We start from the raw sequence: 2,500 nt of genomic DNA, 5'->3' as shown, positions 1-2,500 counted from the left end.
GTTTACAGTGTTAACTGTGTTTACATCCAGTGTTTACATTCATTGTTTACAGTGTTTACAGTGTTAACATCCAGTGTTTACATTCATTGTTTACAGTGTTTACAGTGTTAACATCCAGTGTTTACATTCATTGTTTACAGTGTTTACAGTGTTAACATCCAGTGTTTACATTCATTGTTTACAGTGTTAACATCCAGTGTTTACATTCATTGTTTACAGTGTTTACAGTGTTAACATCCAGTGTTTACATTCATTGTTTACAATGTTTACTGTGTTAACATCCAGTGTTTACATTCATTGTTTACAGTGTTTACAGTGTTAACATCCAGTGTTTACATTCATTGTTTACAGTGTTTACTGTGTTAACATCCAGTGTTTACATTCATTGTTTACAGTGTTTACTGTGTTTACATCCAGTGTTTACATTCACTGTTTACATTGTTCACAGTGTTTACAGTGTTTACATTCATTGTTTACAGTGTTTACAGTGTTAACATCCAGGGTTTACATTCATTGTTTACAGTGTTAACATCCAGTGTTTACATTCATTGTTTACAGTGTTTACTGTGTTAACATCCAGTGTTTACATTCATTGTTTACAGTGTTTACAGTGTTAACATCCAGTGTTTACATTCATTGTTTACAGTGTTAACATCCAGTGTTTACATTCATTGTTTACAGTGTTTACAGTGTTAACATCCAGTGTTTACATTCATTGTTTACAGTGTTTACAGTGTTTACATCCAGTGTTTACATTCATTGTTTACAGTGTTTACTGTGTTAACATCCAGTGTTTACATTCATTGTTTACAGTGTTTACTGTGTTAACATCCAGTGTTTACATTCATTGTTTACAGTGTTTACAGTGTTAACATCCAGTGTTTACATTCATTGTTTACAGTGTTTACAGTGTTTACATCGTGGCCGTCTCCTGTCTGTCCTCAGGGATTGCGTCCAGGCGTCCCTCCCGTCCGTCCTCCCGCCATCTTCGCGTCTCCGACCAAGCTGGTGTCTGAAGCAGGAAGTCAGGTGGATTTCCTGGGAGCCAACAAAGTCCCCGACCTGCAGAAACTCTTCCAGGTAACGCCATGACATCATCAGGCAGGGTGGGGGCGGGGCCTCGGGGGCGGGGCCTCGGGCGACCGTCACCATGGCGATTTCTGTCAGATGATATTTTATCTTTAAACAATATCTGAAGAGTCTCTCTCTGAAGAGTTTCTCTCTGTCTGATGATGTCATCTTGTCTCGGGGGGTCAGCGGTCTGATGGCGTCCCGGTCCACCTGAAGGGGGGTCTGCTGGACCGGATGCTGTACCGGACCACCATGAGCCTGACGGTGGGCGGAGCTCTCTACTGCCTGGTGGCGCTCCTCAACGCCGCTCAGCCCAAGTGATGCTGCTGCGCTCTGATTGGACGAGACGTGTCTGCGTGGGGGAGGGACAGCGAGACATTTTAGGACCGTCCGTAAAACTGAGCTCTGCAGAAAACACTGTACAGAAAACATTTAGTGTGGAGAATGAACAATAAAAATAAAGTTTATTTTGTTGTAAAACAATAATCTGTCTGTGTGTGATTCAGATTATAGAGATAATGTATATATATTTTTTGGACATAGTCATGTTGTGTTTTTTTTTAATTAGTCATTTTTTGTCTTTTTTTAGTCATTTTGTGTATTTGTGCCTTTTTTGTCATTTAGTGACTTTTTTTTAGTCATTTTTGTATCTTTTTGGTCATTTTGTGTCTTTTTGTGTCTTTTTTAAGTCATTTTGTGTGAACTTTTACATGTTAGAGATAATAACTCATGTTAGAGATAATAAGAAATAAGACGAAATAAGTTAAGTGTGAACAGCAGCTCAAGATAGACAGGAGTTTATAAAAAATAAATATAAAAACAATAAAAAATAAGACAAATACATGCAAAATAAACATTACACACACCTTATATATATCATATTTATTGTGTTATATTATATTATATTATATTATATTATATTATATTATATTATAGTATTATAGAGTTAAATCAGGTGTCAGTGTTTTACCTGCAGTTCTTCTTCTCGTCGGCAGGTGGCGGTAACACACCTGTAACCTTTCTGTCTACCAACAAAAGAACCAACGAAGAAGAACAACTTCTGTTTTTGTTCCGAGCGGAAATAAAAACAGAAAAAGAAGAAGAAGGAGAAGAAAAGTTATCAGGAGGGTGGGTTTGTTTGTTTGTTTGTTTGTTTGTTTGTTTGTTTGTTTAGAGCTGATAAAGCAGTATTAATGTGTGTGTTTGTCGGCCTGAAGGTAAGACAGCTCAACAGTTAGCATTAGCTGTTTCCTGTTAGCTCGCAACACACAGGAACTGTTAGCTTTAACGGCTAATTAAGGTTTATTTAACGGTTTAACGGCTCTGCCCGGTACCGTCCCGGTGATTAACGGTAAAATAAAACAAGAGAAAACTACAGGTTAGCTTCGGCTAAGCTAAGCTAACACTAAACTTCCTCTTTTTACAGGAA

The 2,500-nt window shown here is 37.7% G+C and overlaps 2 protein-coding genes across 2 annotated transcripts in view; both read left to right on the top strand.

The window, feature by feature from the left end:
• LOC131993811 (cytochrome c oxidase subunit 7A-related protein, mitochondrial-like) overlaps window positions 1–1,551 on the top strand; it is a 2,610-nt gene extending 1,059 nt beyond the window's left edge. Inside the window, exons 2-3 of the mRNA XM_059359862.1 lie at window positions 946–1,080; window positions 1,258–1,551. Of these exons, the coding sequence (XP_059215845.1) occupies window positions 946–1,080; window positions 1,258–1,392 (270 nt within the window). The 3' untranslated portion in view covers window positions 1,393–1,551. The remainder of the gene's footprint in view (window positions 1–945; window positions 1,081–1,257) is intronic.
• Window positions 1,552–2,124: 573 nt separating this feature from the next.
• Window positions 2,125–2,500, top strand: part of tspan14 (tetraspanin 14) — a 10,085-nt gene continuing 9,709 nt past the window's right edge. The window contains exon 1 of the mRNA XM_059359856.1: window positions 2,125–2,199. The gene's annotated coding sequence lies outside the window, so the exon portion shown is untranslated. The remainder of the gene's footprint in view (window positions 2,200–2,500) is intronic.

Source organism: Centropristis striata, chromosome 20 (assembly GCF_030273125.1).
Source record: "Centropristis striata isolate RG_2023a ecotype Rhode Island chromosome 20, C.striata_1.0, whole genome shotgun sequence".
NCBI classification, from domain to species: Eukaryota; Metazoa; Chordata; class Actinopteri; order Perciformes; family Serranidae; genus Centropristis; species Centropristis striata.
Note: the sequence above shows the minus strand (reverse complement) of the source record. Positions and strands in the feature narration are given on the sequence as shown.